At 36.3% G+C, this 16,536-nt stretch overlaps 1 protein-coding gene across 1 annotated transcript in view; it reads left to right on the forward strand.

The window, feature by feature from the left end:
- Positions 1 to 3,289: 3,289 nt before the first annotated feature.
- The window catches only part of DTHD1 (death domain containing 1), a 70,383-nt gene continuing 57,136 nt past the window's right edge, over positions 3,290 to 16,536 (forward strand). The window contains 9 exon segments of the mRNA XM_033856403.1: positions 3,290 to 3,560; positions 5,490 to 5,525; positions 5,528 to 5,697; positions 5,699 to 5,754; positions 5,756 to 5,979; positions 5,982 to 6,102; positions 9,812 to 10,142; positions 12,752 to 12,931; positions 14,005 to 14,249. Coding sequence (XP_033712294.1) covers positions 3,290 to 3,560; positions 5,490 to 5,525; positions 5,528 to 5,697; positions 5,699 to 5,754; positions 5,756 to 5,979; positions 5,982 to 6,102; positions 9,812 to 10,142; positions 12,752 to 12,931; positions 14,005 to 14,249 — 1,634 coding nt within the window.

The raw sequence follows: 16,536 nt of genomic DNA on the forward strand, positions 1-16,536 counted from the left end.
AATTTTCTTTCTACTCACTTTGATGCTTTACTATGAAGAACTGCTGTCTTTTCAACCACATAATGTTTTGTGTGAATTCAAGACTGCATACTAATTCCTTTAATGTCAGTGGAAGCAGAGAATTCTCAGTAAAGAAAGTAAAAGAGAGTATTAGTAGTCATAATAACGAGTAGCCACAATGAAGATGCTAATCCAATGTTAAACCCATCGGGATGAATTTTTTTGTAGTTAACTTCTGTGGGTTACACTTTTCTGGGTGTCACAAATCTTGATTGCAAATGTCAGTTCTTTCCATGGTTAGTGACATCAATTAATTGAAAACAAGATACAGGAACATGCAGATGCCTGTTTTAATGAGTAAACACAGCATGACCTGTGGTAGGTCTCACTTTGCAAATATTACATATTTTGGGGAAGCCAGACAGAGAACAAGTTTAGACTTGAGGATAGCAAATGTCAGTGAGGCTGAGGAAAAATGTTTGGGTTTTTTTTTCCCCCTGACCTGAGAAAGAATTTTCCCACATCTGTAGAGTAGAAGGGAATAAATGTATATTGGTCCAGTGATTTAGCATTTCATTATCAGTTTCATTCAATACTTAAAATGTACATGGTGTAAATTCCCCATCAATCCCTTCTATTTCCAGATAGGGATACATTCACTATCTACTGACTGATGACATTCAAATGTGCCAATATTATTCTGACTTCTAAATTTCTAACATATTCCAAAGAATTGCCCTGTGTATCTAAAACACAACAAATCCAAAATTAGTCAAATTACCTATCAATCAAGCTGAATGTTTTTTTTTCTAAATTCCTCAACTCAGTTGGTTTACCATCTGTTCAGTCACCTAAACCAAAATTTTTAGTTATACTCCATATAGAACAAGCACAGTTCTATACCAGCAGCCAATAAATATTTCTCAAATAAATAAATGAATGGCTTTTCAGTGCTTTCTATTCCTTTTCCTCTAACTGATGATTTAGCAAGTTCTGGTTACTCTACTTCGAATCCCCTCTCAAAGCATCCCCTTCCCCTGACTGCACTGTTGTTGCTCTAATATGGGCCCTCAAGTCACTTAATTCTTGTGTCTCTACCATTTAAACCATCTGCATTCCTACAGCATAGATTTGGCTATATATTTACTTGGTTCAAAAATATGTAATTTCTCTCTTTTGTCTGCAAAACAAAATTCCAGCTTCTCCTCCTGACTCTCCATAATTATTTCTCTTGCCACTTCCCAGACTTATAAACCCTCTTCTAGAGCCATCCTTTTCCCTTTTTGTTCACACGGTGCCATTTCCTGCCTCCCTGCCTTTGATGATATTATTTCCTACCTGGAATGTTCCCTCCCTCTGTTGTCAAGCCTGCTCAAATCCCGCTCATCATTTAGCTCCTAATTTAAACATCTCCCAGGCCTCCAATCCGAATGAAATTTTTACTCCTCAAAGCTTTGGTGATACTCTTAATTCATACTTCTGTTCTAGCTCTCAACACAGTCTGAGCTGATTTTAGTCATCTTTTCAGGTGCCTGCTTCTCTCCGAAGTCTCTCTGAAGTTCCCAGCATGTAGAGAGTGCCTGGCCCACAGCACATGCTACAGAAAGTTTTCAGAATCGGCATCAAATTAAAGCCACGTATGCATTATAATGCGAATTACACATATATTTCAGGCACTAAAGGAACAGAGGTCACTGAAAAATAAGATTTCCACTAGAGAATGAGGCCGCACCCCGAACCTCACCCTCACCACCCCTCTTCGTACCGCCGCTCCTTTCCTTTTCCTTCAGCCTCTGCAGACCAAAAGCAGCTTGGGCAGTATTTTACGCCTGTGGTGGCATTCGTTTTCTATTCCTTATTCACTGGGTTTGTGTTTCCCCGTCTCCTCTTTCAGGTGTCTTGAGTGTGGCTCTAAGAGGCCCAGTGCTTAAGATGAGATAAGGTGATGGCTGTGGGCAGGAGGGATTCGGGCTGTGCTTTGGGAGCTTTCATTTCATTCCAGTGCCCCCGAGAGAACATGAGCCCGTCCGGAATGCACGGCCCTCTCCCTCCGGTGCCGTGTTCTCCCTTATGAGAGGAGGGGATTGCAGAGGAAGAAGCAGGCTGCTCTGGGTTCCTCGGCGGACTCCGGGGCTCCGCCCGGTATCAGGTCCTGTGACGCCATGGTGTCATATAAAATGTGCCGACGAAGGGGCCAGCAGCCGTGAGAACGTGCTGTGACTATATTTTAATTACACATGGTGAAGATTCCTTGCTAGTTCAGAGAAAGCCACTCTTCAGATTTGCTTTCTGTTCGTGGGGGAGCATTTTACCCAATTAGAGAGAAATGATCAGAGAGGAAAGAGGCCAAGTACCTATCTCGATCTCACTGCAGACCTGCCATAGAAGAAGGTACTGATTAACCTAACAGAGCAGAGTGGTAATAGACGCTGCTCCAGCAGAGTAATATTTTTAAAATTCTTTATTATAAAAATGTTCTATGCTAACTAGAGAGAATTGTAAAGACCCCCACATGTAACCATATCCAGCTTCAACAATTATTAACTTACAGCCAACCTTATCTCATCTATACACTGCTCCCACACTCCCAGCTTCTTTTGAAGCAATTCAGACAACATATTAGTTCATTCATAAGTTTTTTTTTTTTTTTTTTTTTTTTACGGTACACGGGCCTCTCACTGTTGTGGCTTCTCCCGTTGCAGAGCACAGGTTCTGGATGCACAGGCTCAGCGGCCATGGCTCACGGGCCCAGCCGCTCCGCGGCATGTGGGATCTTCCCGGACCGGGGCACGAACCCATGTTCCCTGCCTCGGCAGGCGGACTCTCAACCACTGCGCCACCAGGGAAGCCCCATAAGTATTTTTGAGTTTCATATAGTTATTAGCAGTATTATTAAAAGAGTTCACCTTTGATTAATATACTCCTCATCCTACCACAGAATCCATATTTTGTTGCCTCAAAACTTGAAAAGTATATGAGGCTTCCACAGTACATCGAAAGTGTAAAACTTACATGGAAAGTGGGATTGTGTGAGGTAACTCCATCCCTGTGGTTAATCTATTCTGTACACAGTGGCACCCATGGTGCAGGAACGCCCCTCCTTTGGTCACCTAGTAACTTTTCACTGGTCAACAAGAAGCTGAATAAACTATTATGTTGCAGGAAAGTGCTTGGCTAGCTGACTTGGATCATCTCCTAGATTTTAGAAGAAAAAAAACCACAGCCAAGCTTGAATTTGCTAAACCTTTAGGCTTTGCTGTTAGAAAACATCCCACCTGTGGAGCATAAAATGGATACAGAAGACATAGGCTCAGGTAAACTAGGCCAAATATTGAAGCAGATTTGGAGACAAAACCTGATGCTAAAGCAGGAGCTCCTGGGTGAAGACCATTGTGAAGGGGCTGGCGGGGCCACTTGGATAGCCACAGTGGTCTTTCTGGGTCAAGAACTCAGTGAGGCCCTTCACCAACTCTTGGAACATACTACAGGGACTCTGTGCTCCACCTAACAGCAGCTGTATGTACTGCTTGACAAAGAGAATTATTGTACCTGGAGACAAGGCAAGTATTTCCTTTATTCTTTCTCTAAGAAATATTGATTGAGTAGCCACTGTGAGAGCGCTAAGGAGCGTACAAAAACCAGGATAGAGTCTCTGTCCACAAGGGACTAACAATTTAACATGGGAAATCAGTTAAGGCAATTGCACAATAATGCAAGGGACATTGAAGCTAATTCCATTAGAGACATAAAAATGAAATGCGTTAAGTCTTCAGAAATAGGTGAGATTCCATTTTTAGAGTGGGGAATTTCACTAGCACAAATGCAGTAACTAACCTGAAGCTTAAGGAATGAATTGGATTTATGCAGCCAGAAACTGGGTACCTTAAAGAGCATTCCAGCAGAGATGTTATTAGTAGGACCCAACACTTAGAAGTAGGAAAACATAGGATTAGTGTGAGGCAGGACAAGCAGTTTTTTCATATTGGAGTATGATACTCTATTTTTAGACTTATTTGAACTTGAACCTGTTAATTGAAAAAACACTGGGAAGAATGGGATGGGATGGGATATGAAATTAGACCCCCCCCACACACGAAGTGGGGTGCAGGTTCTTGGGAATAGGGCCAGTTATGGATGCGAAATACAGCATGGCAGGAAGAACATGGTATCTGATGTCTGTGATCTCAGACAACAACAAGTTACTCTAGATAAGAAGATAGGTGGCATCATCAAATCTAACTCTAAATAATGTAGTGTCAAGGCAAGCAGGCAGGTCTCATCAATCAGGAATCCAGATAACGTTAAGAAATTCAGTCTAGAGGGCAGACTGTGGACATGAGGGAAATCTGTCCAAAGGCAGCATGACCTAGAGACCATCAGCTGGATCTCATAGCCAGGAATGGAATCTCTGGAGAGAACTGAATGTGGTCCTAGGCAACACAAATGATCATTCATGGAAAATGATGATGACTCAGCTACCAGAATAGGAGTTCAAAATAAAGCATGAGTCTCAGATACAAGATAAAAAACAAGTTGTCAGAACTGGAGCCCAATGATAAGGCTAGACTAGTTAAAGGATGATTTACTGATGATTTTGAAAACACTGAGCTATAGGGCCTTAAATTACATATTCTTGAGTTCAGAATTGAATTCTAAAGATTGCAGAGTTGCTAAGCCTGTAAGAAGCCATCAAGTGACCCCAGCTGTGAGGAGAGGAGGAATGAACAAACAGGAAAATAATAAGAAATGGGGATGGAGTGAGAGATTATATCAGATCAGATCATGGTGACGGTTTACACCAGAGCAAAGAGGCTTCACTTGGTTTATTAGTCCTTGAGTAGCCAGGTTCTAATCAGAGAATTGATATAATTAGAGCTATTTTTGAAAGATTCATTTGAAAATTTCCAGTCATCACAAGTCCAGCAGGAGAAGTAGTATAAACCTAATCCAATCATAATAGCAAACAAAGTACCCAATAAAATACAGCATCTGCATCAGCAGAAATAATGTAGCTTTGGTATGCCTGCTACCCAAGTCTCATCTGGAGAGCTCTGCTAAACTTTAGGTGAATAATTATATGTGGATCATTGATAAACTGCATAGTACATCCAAAGAAGTAAAACAATTCTCAGAATCATACCAAATGAGGAATGACTGAGGGAGATATTGGCTTCAGTTGAATGGCATCTTATGGATGGGGGTCATGATACCTTTCTGCAAATACTCAAAGCATTTTCACAAGCAAGAGGGATTAGATTTAGTCTTTTCTACTATGTTAAAAAGCAATTTATCCCCAACTTCTAGATGTGTTAAAAGAATTACAGTTGTGCAAATGACTTCTTCAGAAGGGAGGTAGGCTTAAAAGCCTAGTAAGGGTCTTTGTAGATTTCTAGGGTAATTTCTCCATATTTCATTACATATCAGTGGAGAAACATAATTTGGTTTAGTTTTGTATTTACTCTTTTTAATGTGTCTCTGTGTGTATGTAGAAATCATTGCATTCATAGATTGCCTCATGAAAAGAAGTAATATTTGGGGAGCACTGCTACATTTCTAAAGAAAGAAGAAAAGGAGATGTGTAATTTATGCGGCATGCATGATGAATGTACTCCACTGCAGACAATGTCCACCATTCAAGATATCAAAGCAACAGACACTGCTGCAAGAGGGGAACAAAATGTCATAGAAACAGCTTCTTGTTTCTCCCACAAATGGAGAGGAAAGTCATTACACAAACCAGGTTCAGTTAAAAAAAAAAAATACATAGGAGTTCAGAACTAGTGGGAAAATAAAACAATACATCACTTAAGGGAGATGTAACAGGGCAAGAAGAGTCACAGAACAAAATGTTCCCAGATAATGCAGAAAATGAAGATGATAAACAAATAGAACACATGACTGTTGAGAACATAAATAGCAACAGGGAAGAGATGCATGACATAATCCAGACAAGAGAAAGAGAAATTCAAGAGACCTCAGAAAGCCAAAGTAAGAGATTACCACATCCTCAACAACATGTGATATCTCCAGTAAATATGTGAATAGTCCTCTTCCCAGTGATTCAGAGAGTCTAAAGCAAAAGCATAACATCATGGAAAAGGAGTGAGTAAATACAATGTGAGAGGTGCTTGTATATTCCTGCTTATATGTGTTTCTACTTGTATATAAAACAATATTTATACATGAATAAAATTTTATATATACATTTCAGATCACCAAAAGATATTACAAATCAATAATTCAGTTTAAATTACTCCCATAAAAATGTTTATGGCTGCTATTAATAATATTGTTTGTTTCTTATAGTTTCAGGAAAAATATTAAAGGTTTCTTTAAAGGAAGAAAGAATTGACTGTATAAGAAAGTAGTTAAAATGGACAATTGTCGAGAACATGGACACATTCCTAAATCACTACTCTTTAGATTATCATAAGAAAAAACTAGGAGACTGCAGAGTTCAAATATTAGAAGAGAATTTCCAAGCCTCAGATTTATTTTATTTATATCCTCAAATGAATTCTCACATTTATCTGATTTATAAATCATCATAAATTCTTAACCCGTGGGTTAAGAACTCTGGGAGGGCTCATGGATAAGCTTCGGGAGGTTCCTAAAATTGAATGTATATTTTCACACCTATTTTATCTCCTTGGAGATGGTCCAGAGCTTTCACCAGATTCTCAAAGAGCCCATGACTTCGAAAAAATATGTTGAAACTGACTGATCTATTTTGTGAATTATCTCCCCTATACAAGGGGATAATAATCCATAATTGTCCAAATAAAATAAAATATTCACAAGCCATATTTTCACAGTAAAATTAAGACCCTTAGAAGGTAATGGGGAATAAAAAAAAAAAAATCATTGGTTTGGGAGACAGACTTAAATTTATCTCCTGTTTTATTACTTACTAGTTCTGTGACCCTGGGCAACTTGTTTCATTTCTTAGCCCCATTTTCTTATTTATAGAAATTATTGCTGGGATTATTTGGTAAGGTCAAATGAGAAAATCACCTGAAGGGCCTAGCGCCTTGTTGTTTGGCAGATGTTCACTCTCAGCTAAATATTAGTATGTTGATTTATTTCACCCCCAACAACCCTCACGTTCTCCACTCCCACACACCGCCAAACTTCACTTATCCCGTGTCTGCTCTTTCAGAATACAATACCATTTCCAGGACAACAGAATGAATGAGTCTATGATCTCAGGCACGTCATTTTGCGCGCTTTGACCTTAGTTGTCTCATCTATAAAATGAAGAGGTTGAGCTGGTTTAGCTGTAAGGTTTCCCGCATGTCTGAAAATCTAATGAATTCTATAGGTGTCACAGGAGTAATATTTAACCCGTGAAAGACCCTCCCCTGGTGTGAAAGGCTTACTGCCCCTGCAAAACAACTATGAAAGTAGTCAATATGCGGTTGCCCATTTCGCTTGAGAAAAACATTAACACTTCATATCCTCACATTCAGAAATGACTCAAAGCATCAACTAATGAGTCATTGCTGAACCACTCCCTCTAACACCTCCTTTAGGTGTTTCCTAGTTAGTGATTTCCTCTTTGTGGCATGAAAACCAATTTTGCTTGGCTTGCATGTTTCAGAAGATGACTACTCATTGCAATTCCTCAGGCTAGGAAGCCATCATGCCACAAGAAAGATGAGAGTCATAAATAAAACCTAGCTCACAATCTGTCGTGATTCCTCCCGGGAGAGTGTTTTGAAAAAAGCCTATCTCTTCCAGGGTAGTTGTCTTAGTGTATACAAAGGGAAACGACACTAGAATAAACCAATGTGATTATTTTAGTGGCTGGACTAGATCTATTTGATTAGGTCTAGGGGAAATGGAAGCATTTACAGAGCCCCTTGCCCTACTTCATCTGTCAGTCTTTTGCAAGAAGAGTGTATTGAGTTGGGTTTCCAGGGCACAAAAGAGAGTCGTTTTTGAAGTTATACAAGACTGGATCTGTAGTATTCCCCCAGCCTGAGAGCAAGAGACCAAGAGAGTGAGAGTAAGACCAAAAGGAAGGAAGGAAGGGAGGGAGAGAGGGAGGGAGGAAGGAGGAAAGGAGGGAGGAAGGAAGGACAGAAGAAATTGAGGGGAAACATATATAATGCAAAAGACGTAAACACACATCCTACTGACTGCAATTTGTGGCTTTTATTTGGATTCAGATAAAAGAAACTAATTAAAAACAACAATGGGAAATTTGAACACTGTCTATTTTATGATATTAAAGATTTAAATTAATTTATGAATAAAGTAATGCTATGATGATTTAGAAAAAGACTGGATCATTGTATCCTATATTAAACAATGTATCTAATTTTCTGAAATACCTTTATCACCATGATCAGAGAAGACTCAAACAGACCCATGTGCTGGATAATTTTCTATTCCTTTTAACTTTATGGGTTCAGAATTGTAAATATAAATAAATAACCCTCCCTGAAAGTTCAACATATTTTCTAGATTTCTGCGTTAAGGGGCACTATAGCATTCAATTTACTAATTGAAAAATAATTAAAAGCTGATTATTCTAGAACTTGATATTAATGCTGCATTTTATAAAGATCCTCTTATTTCTCTTTGACATTGTTTATATTTCAATCATTTCACTGGTATGAAATGAGAAATAGTGAGAAGAGAGGAAATGCAAGCTGGTAGTTTTAACATAGAGAGCTAACATTTATTGAACACTCATTTATGTTAACCCACTACTGTAAGAGGTTGAAATATTTTATCTCATTCAATCCTCACATTATTGTGAATCTGGTATTCATTTCAGTTTGTAATGGATAAAGAAACCAGTGTTTTGGAATGATTTGAGGAAGTATGATATTATATTAGAAAGTTTGGGCTTTTGTGTTAAAGATAGATGGACTCATTTATTGATTCTACAACTTACCATCTGTGTGATCCTCAGCAAGTTAAAATTTCTAAACTTCAGTTTCTTTATCTGTAAAATAGTAATGATAGTAGTACCTGCCCATGGGTGAGTAGTACCTCATACCCATGGTGTGAGGATTTGAATGAAATAATGTATAGCCTAAAACCTGGTACATAGAAAGAGCTAAAATATTAGCTATTTTAATAATAATAGTTGATGTTAAAGGTCAAACAAATAGTAAGTGACTGATCTCAAAACTGAATTCAAATCTATAAGACTCTAAAATCTTAGGCAAAGGTGATGGTACAAAAAGCAAGAGTAAAACCAATTGTCAAAATCAGTTTTTGGATTCATTCTTTGAGGACTGTAAATATTCTGTTTCTATTTACTTTGATTAAACATACATTCACAGTACTTTTGTACCTTTCTCTATTTTTCTTAAAAATGTAATAAACAATTACAGTACCATATCTATACCTTTCCTCAAAATTTAGAAGACTATTCAGGCACTAGTACTTGGTTTATCAAGAAGCTTCAGCAATCTTCAGATTTATATTTGAAGTGAACAAAACAGGAATGAATCGTCTGCTTAAATAATAATAGTAGTAACAATAGTAACAATAGCTTAATATATATAGTACTTTCTAAGTGCCAGGCACGGCTTTTTAATTACTTACTGTATAATAGTTCATTTAATTCTCAGTCTTCCTATGAGATAGGTATTATTTTATCATTATTTTACAGTTGAGGAAACTGAGGCATAGAGAGGTTAAGTGTCTTGCCCAAGGTCACAGAGTTACTAAGTGGGAGAGCAGGGATTCATACCATGACAACGTGTCTCTAGAGCTTGTGCTCTTAGGCATTTCACTATACAGTCTATAAATCAAATATTTGAAAAAATGATGTCCTTTTTTTCCCCTGCAGGTATCTTGATGTGCTGAGTGATGATACTGTCACCCAAGTGTCTTGTTACATTACAGCACCATCCTATGTTCTACAACATCTAGAATGCCGGATAATTAATAACATGAGTTCTTTAATAGTGAGTGATAATGAAGAATTGGTCAGCAATGTTATCACTGTAGAGTGCTCAGATATGGAAAAGAGAATTCCATTTCCAATATGCATTGCAATTCCATTTACTGAACGTTACAGGGGAAATTACAGAGACATCATGGTGAAAGTGCCTGATGTAGACCTTCAATCAAGTTACCTGACTCCAAATTCACTGGAAGGAATGAGAGGAAGTTACAAGGTTGGTAAATCCTTGACTACACATACATTTGCTGTTTGACTTCTAACTATTACTCAGACTACCAGATCATAGTACAGATACAATTACTCCGTTGGTATAAAATGGAAGGGTTGATAAGATTTATGCCGGTGAATTCATGTGTTTTTGTTTTGTTTTGTTTTGTTTTGCTATCCATAAAGATAAAAGAGCAGAGCTTATTGGTCAAATTTGGGAGTGAAGAACTTGAGTCTAGGACCCAGCAAGTGTTATATTTTTGCCTGGGAAACAAAGCCAACATCATGGTTTAATTAGCTTTACACCTTAGACTAGCTTTAGACTAACATTTCTAATGGGATGGACCTCTGTCTAAATTTAAGAATTCTAGGATCCCCAGATGACGTTAGCTTTATTTTTATCATTCATGGGTTGGAAAAATATGTAAAAACAACAATTTGTGTGTGTGTGTGTGTGTGTGTGTGTGTGTGTGTGTATGCCTTGAGACAGTTATTAAGTCTAGTTATTAGTCTGTACATGGAAAACAGTATATGTGGTAGTTAGGATGTGGGTTGTCGCGGAAGATTGGCTGGGTCTGAAGTTTGGTTCCTACACTTTCCTGATATGTGAACTTGAGTAAATTATGTAACCTTGATATGACTCAATTATTTTCATCTAAAAAATGAATACAATAATAGTGTCTACCTGATAGGGTAATAAGAATTAAATGAGAAAAAACACTTAAGAAGATAAAAGGATGTCTATAAACACATGTTAGTAGTTAATAAATTATCTTTTTCATGGTAAACTTTCTTATAATAACTCTCAAGCCATCCATGGTGACAAGTTCATATGTTTTGAAGAAAGAATATATACATAATTATCAAACTTAGCATAGAGTTGATGGGAGTTAAAGTTTAAGGTTCTTCTGTGGATCACTGAACTTATTTTTAAATAATTAAAATATTTGTCTTTTCAGCTTTATATAAGTTTTCATCTTTATATCATTATTTGAAGAAGAGGGCAGGGAATAAATATTAAAAAAAAAAAGCCACACATGCAAACAATTCTTTTTAATTTATCTCTTCTGATTTGGGTCTTTTCTGAGTTACAAACAATGTTATACAGTTGAATATGAAAACTAAGCCTGTTCTAATTATGCCAATTCATGCAACGAAAACATTTTATATTTAGTCTAGGAAGTCTGTAAGTATAATAGTCTAGTTATCATTGCCCTTACGTGTGGCTTTTTAATCTTGACCCATCTGTGTGACTATCATAATAAAAACAAAAACAGTTCATAGCACATATGCTTTTCACCAAATGGGTATACAAGATGATTAGCAAATAGAAAATGCAAAAGAAAAAAATAAGAGAGCCAAAGTCTACTGAAAAAAATAAAAGCATATACTTTTCTTTCATAGTTTTCTAATGGTTGTTATCCCTATATTTAGCTCAAGAAAATTTAAAGTCTAGGTTCCTTCCAAATTTTTATGTGGTTCATACAACATTTAAGAATTCTAATTCTGGAGTCAGACAAACCATCATCAGAGTTCTGCTCTTGACACTCCCCTGCTTAAAAACCCTTCCATTTCCCCAGAACCTACCAAATGTACTCTAACTGCATGGCAACCATAATGAGTTCCCAGAAAACCTTTCTTTCTTACCTCTCACCATTTTCCCTCTGGCCAATTAAGAACATCCATCATGCCCTGAATTTTCCCAACAATGGATTCATGACAAGATATTGTGAAATCTCTTCCTTAATCAGTTTTCAAATGATAGATTATTTTCCATTGTTACTGTCCCTGAAATGTTTGTGTGTGTGTCTTCATGAATATCCTCTCATGCCTGGGTGGAGCCCAGCTGATGTTTAGGGAAGCATGAATAGACCAGATTACTTCTAAGTCTTCCTCTTCATTTTAAGCTTTGGTGATTATATGAGTAGATAATTTTGTTTTCATTTATGTACTCAATTCCTTTTTTGTGATAAAAAAGCTTGAATATGTCCCTGCATATATGCATTCCAAATTTAAATGTCACTATATAAAAAAGAAACACAAATGTGTCTCTTTGCAATCATCTGCTCCCCCTGCATGGAAGAGAGAAATAGAGAAAATGACTTTATCAAGAGATTGTGAATTGTCAGCAGGAAGAATTTGCTGATACTATAAGTGCTGTAGGATTTGTGTAAACTACCCAAATGATGAAATTTTTCAGTCCTTGGAATTCCTAAAACATTGTTAAATCTTCTGGATAAAGGGCAATATTTAAAGTCCAAGTCCAGGATAGGATTCCAAATATAATTAATATTTGTGAAAACACTAAATGTGATTACCCATTATCCGTTTACCTTTTGTGGGGAATAATTTAAATTTAAAAATACATTTATTTCTCTCTTTTCTATCATGTAGTTCAAATTTGAGAAACTCCTAGTATCTACTTCTACTTGATCTCATGAAAGGACCATCCATTTGGGGTTAATGAAGTAATTCTCAAATGTGGGAGATTACAGGGACAGCATATAGTTGTTGTTTTTTCCCATAGCCAGAGAATATGTACAGCATGTACTTCCAGAGCAATGCACTATTAATGTCCTTTAATGTCATTGTCTTAATGTCCTTAAATCCACACAGGTGACCTGTGCTGAAGTGAAAGTTTATAAGTTGGGTATCTTTTCTGTTGTGTCTTGTTTAAAGAAAGAGTCCTTGACAGTAACAAAGAAAGGCCTTACTCTTAAGCCAAGCATGGATTCTCAAATATCCTTAAATTACCCTCCAGGAGTTTTCAGCTCACCAGTACTTGTACAATTAAAGGTAAATATTAAAAACTGGTGAGTTTCTTCTCCTAGATTTTGTGGGTCATCTAACGTCATCCAAACAGGATTGAGAAGATACAAATATTTAATATAACAGTAAATGAATTCTTATACTTTTAATAACCTAACTTACAGTGTCATCATTGATATAGTGATGATTTGGAGCATATTAAATCTCATTCCAAAATAAATCCCTGCCTTATTTTAAAGCTTTTTATAGCTAATTTTTTGTGTTGTTTTATTTATGATATTTGTTGACAAAAACAAATGTTGAGTATCTATGATAGAATTAATGCCAGACATTGGGACTTTCGTATGATTCAAGCTTTCCACCTGAGAGGATGGTTAAAAGAAAGGTTAATCAATTAAAATACTTATGATTGTAAATATTTGGTTATATTTAATTATTAAACAGTACGTTTCTGGGAAGAGAATTTAATACATACAAACATTATTTACAAGGTGTACAATGACATATCAATGTACATTTTAGAAGACATATTTCCTCAATATTTCCTTCTAGCCTAACTCTCCCTCATGCTCTCCTAGTTTCTCCCAGTTGTTACCATAAGTGGTAAGCAAAGAAGAAAAGTTAGGAAGAAATCATATTATGTACAATTTATTCAAGAATATTTTCCATAAACTTTGAAATTTTGGAATCATGTTAGCTATTTTTATCAGCCATTCTTATGTGAGAGGAAACAAATAAATATAGTCTTGTTTTTCTAGTTTCTGAAGATCACTTGATCTAACAATAGTTCTAATTAGAAATTATATAAAATGTCTATTTTGTTTTCTAGGTCATTTTTTTGCCTACAGTTAAGAGTGTTTCTCAGTTATTTATAACATAGAGCAAGGAACCTAGATTTCAGAAAGACTTTGCAAAAAGAAGACCAAATCCTGTGATCTTTTATAAATTAATATAGTGTAGATTCCAGCTAACAATGTAGAGAAAAATGTGTAAAAGTATGTTCTATTAAATTTTCAGGAAATTGACTTAGAAATGTGCTGATACTTTGTATCTTCTGCTATTAAAATATAGGAATATATATCTATTTTTTCTTTGTATAGGTCCAACCAATTGACCCATCTCTGGTGGCATATTTAAAAACTCAGCAAGATACTTCCTACTCAGTACTATCCACAAGCCCTCTGATTCATGTTCAGCACCCATCAACACATCTTTTCCAGAAGCCAATCACTGTACTCCTACCTTGCTCTACACACCCTGATAAAAAAAATCTTGGGTCTGAGATAGATCATAAAAGAACAGCTAGTGCCACAACAAACAGAATCATACCTTTATACCTCAACTGGTGAGTTAGACCCTAATGTCTCTAGTTGACTTGATGGTAAACAAAGAAACTTAAATGATTTAAAGTATAATCAGATGTATTTAAATATCGGTATTGAAATATGATGAAATATTTTTAATATGGAAATAAAATGTTGTGTATCCAGAAGGGTAATGATTTTAGCTGTAACAGGTTCACAAGTATGCTATGTGAAAAGACTGACACAAAAGAGATAAAATCAATCCTTATTTTCAAAAAATTTATGATATGGTTAATTACAAAGATGTGATATGATGATTGTAATTTCTATGTTTAAGAGCATTCCGTTGATGTGGGAAAAGATTAACCTGATCTTTTAAAAAATAAATTAAATTTGAGTCTCTCTCTCTCTCTCTCTCTCTCTCTCTATATATATATATATATATATTTATTTATTTATTTATTTTTGGTATGCGGGCCTCTCACTGTTGTGGCCTCTCCCATTGCGGAGCACAGGCTCCTCCGGACGCTCAGGCTCAGGGGCCGTGGCTCATGGGCCCAGCCGCTCCACGCATGTGGGATTTTCCCAGACCGGGGCATGAACCCGTGTCCCCTGCATCGGCAGGCAGTAAATTTGAGTCTATATTTGCCATATAGGCAGTTTCCTTTCTCTCCCAATTTTTATAATTCAAAAAAATCCCCACAAATAAGACTAATATACATATTGAGTTACCAGCCAGAAATGAAATCAGAAATGAGATGTTAACAACAAATAGGATACACTGAATAATAGTAACCCTGATCTTATTTTCTGCCCTTTCATTTAATACTTACTTTTTTTTCCTAATAAGAAATGTAGAAGGGGACCTTTCTATTCTTTGGTACTGAAGGGAATTTTTTTTTCTTTGAAAAAACATCAGAGGGAGAAACAAGTTCAGAAAGAAATAAAAATTATTATTAATTGAGAAGTTACTATTTGCCAGGTTCCTTATGTACATTATCTCATCCAATCTCCCCACCACCCTACCTTCATTTTATCAGTGAGAAGTCTGAAACTCAATGAGATTAAGAACTTGTACAGTTATCCCCAGGTTCCACATCTGAGGATTCAACCTACTGTGGGTTGATAATATTTTTTAAAAATTCTAGCAAGTTCCCGACAGCAAAACTTGAATTTGCCATGCACTGGCAACTATTTACATACCATTTACATTGTATTAAGTATTGTAAGTAATCTTGAGATGATTAAAGCATATGGGAAGATGTGCGTAGGTTATATGCAAAGACTACGCCATTTTCCATAAGAGACTTGAGCATCCACAGATTTTGGTACCTCTGGGGGTCCTAGAATCAATCTCTTGCATCTGGATACCAGGGAAGGACTGTACGTGAGAAGTGTGCAAGCTTGGTCTGGACTCAACATATCTCTATTCCTAATCATGACTCTATGTAGCCATCATCTATTTAGTTTGAGGCTGCAAGACTAGAAATAGAGAAGTGGATTATTTGCTCTTTACCACTGTTTCTAATTTAGGAAGCTGACAATAGTAGAACATTGGGTTGTGGCTAGGAGATGAAGTTAAACTCTCCCTAGTATTAGGTAAGTGAGAGAGAACATAGAAATATAGACATGATCCATTTGTACCTGCTTTTGCTACTTGGGATATATATATATATCTCCCAATTGGCACTGAGTTAATCCATGTTCCTGTATATCATGGTAAGGTAAGATTTAAAACCGGAAATATCCTGGAGCTTCCTATTTAAATGTATTAGTCTAACAGATTAAGACATTCTCTTTCAAAAGCCCCTAAAATATATACTTCATATACACATACATTTTATATGTATATATACATATATATATTAAAGATGAGAGCTTTACTCTAAAAATTTATTCTGACTGGTCACCTATTGCTAGAATCTAGTATTTCTACTGTCTATAGAGTAGATTGCAAAGGATTAATAAAAATAATTTGTGCCTGACATGTACTTTACATCATAAAACAAATCAGTTCTATTTCACAGAAAGATAATAGAAAACCAATTTGCCTGTCCCTGATTGTTGATCCCATAGTCTATATATACCAATGAGAATAAAAATGTATCCCTGTAATACACAGATATCATTTGTGGAAGTGACTAGATCAGTGTTTCTTTGCCTCTCCTTTGCTGTATTTCCATATCCCTCAGAAACAACAGGGCAGAATGTGGAAAGAAATTAGAGGCAGTGTATTGCATTGTCAAAAATGTAATTGCCAAAAGTATAGGGATAATGATAGAGGCAATAAGATCTCTAAAAGATATGCATGCTGAGTGTGGCACATTT

Source organism: Tursiops truncatus, chromosome 5, assembly GCF_011762595.2.
Source record: "Tursiops truncatus isolate mTurTru1 chromosome 5, mTurTru1.mat.Y, whole genome shotgun sequence".
Taxonomy (NCBI): Eukaryota; Metazoa; Chordata; class Mammalia; order Artiodactyla; family Delphinidae; genus Tursiops; species Tursiops truncatus.